Source organism: Sphaeroforma arctica (genome assembly GCF_001186125.1).
Source record: "Sphaeroforma arctica JP610 unplaced genomic scaffold supercont1.14787, whole genome shotgun sequence".
NCBI classification, from domain to species: Eukaryota; class Ichthyosporea; order Ichthyophonida; genus Sphaeroforma; species Sphaeroforma arctica.
This window is the reverse complement of record NW_014025771.1, coordinates 1-555: the sequence shown is the minus strand read 5'-3', so window position 1 is coordinate 555 and position 555 is coordinate 1. Positions and strand designations below refer to the sequence as shown.

General features: G+C 41.3%; 1 protein-coding gene across 1 annotated transcript; it reads right to left on the bottom strand.

Annotated features, from left to right (window-relative positions):
- Positions 1-44: 44 nt before the first annotated feature.
- Positions 45-176, bottom strand: SARC_18244 (hypothetical protein; the record flags this gene model as incomplete). The annotated part of the gene is made up of 1 exon (XM_014287676.1): positions 45-176. A coding segment is annotated over one exon (132 nt), but the record flags the coding sequence as incomplete, so codon positions are not given.
- Between the last annotated feature and the right edge of the window lie 379 nt (positions 177-555).

Below are 555 nucleotides of genomic sequence, written 5' to 3'. Positions count from 1 at the left end.
TGTGTGTGTGTGTGTGTGTGTGTGTGTGTGTGTGTGTATATATATCAGAGCCATTCGAGTTTGCACACCTGAGTAAATAAATCTCGAACTCTGGCCGGTCCAACGCCGACGAACATCTCCACAAAGTCACTACCGGCCATTGAGAAGAACGGCACATCACTCTCACCCGCTGTGGCCTACAGGGTGAGAACATGAACTTAGGTGAGAAAACAGTTACATACGTGAGAAATAACGGTTTCATAAAAGTACATGTAGTGAGCAGATAGCTATATACGTGAGAAAAGCAACGGATAAAGAATACACATATACACCATTTTTTTTTTAAGAAACAGACACATACGTGAGAAACGTATCGATTGCACATCATATTCAAATCATCTACAAATGAATGCCTTGCGCACTAAACAGTCATATACGTGAGAGAAGTACCGAACAGTCACATACGTGAGAAAAGTACCGATTGCACATCATTTTCAAACCATCTGCGATTGAATAATTTGAGCACAAGATGTTGCCACCATCTGGTTGAGACAATCAACCAAGCTTAGGTAACTA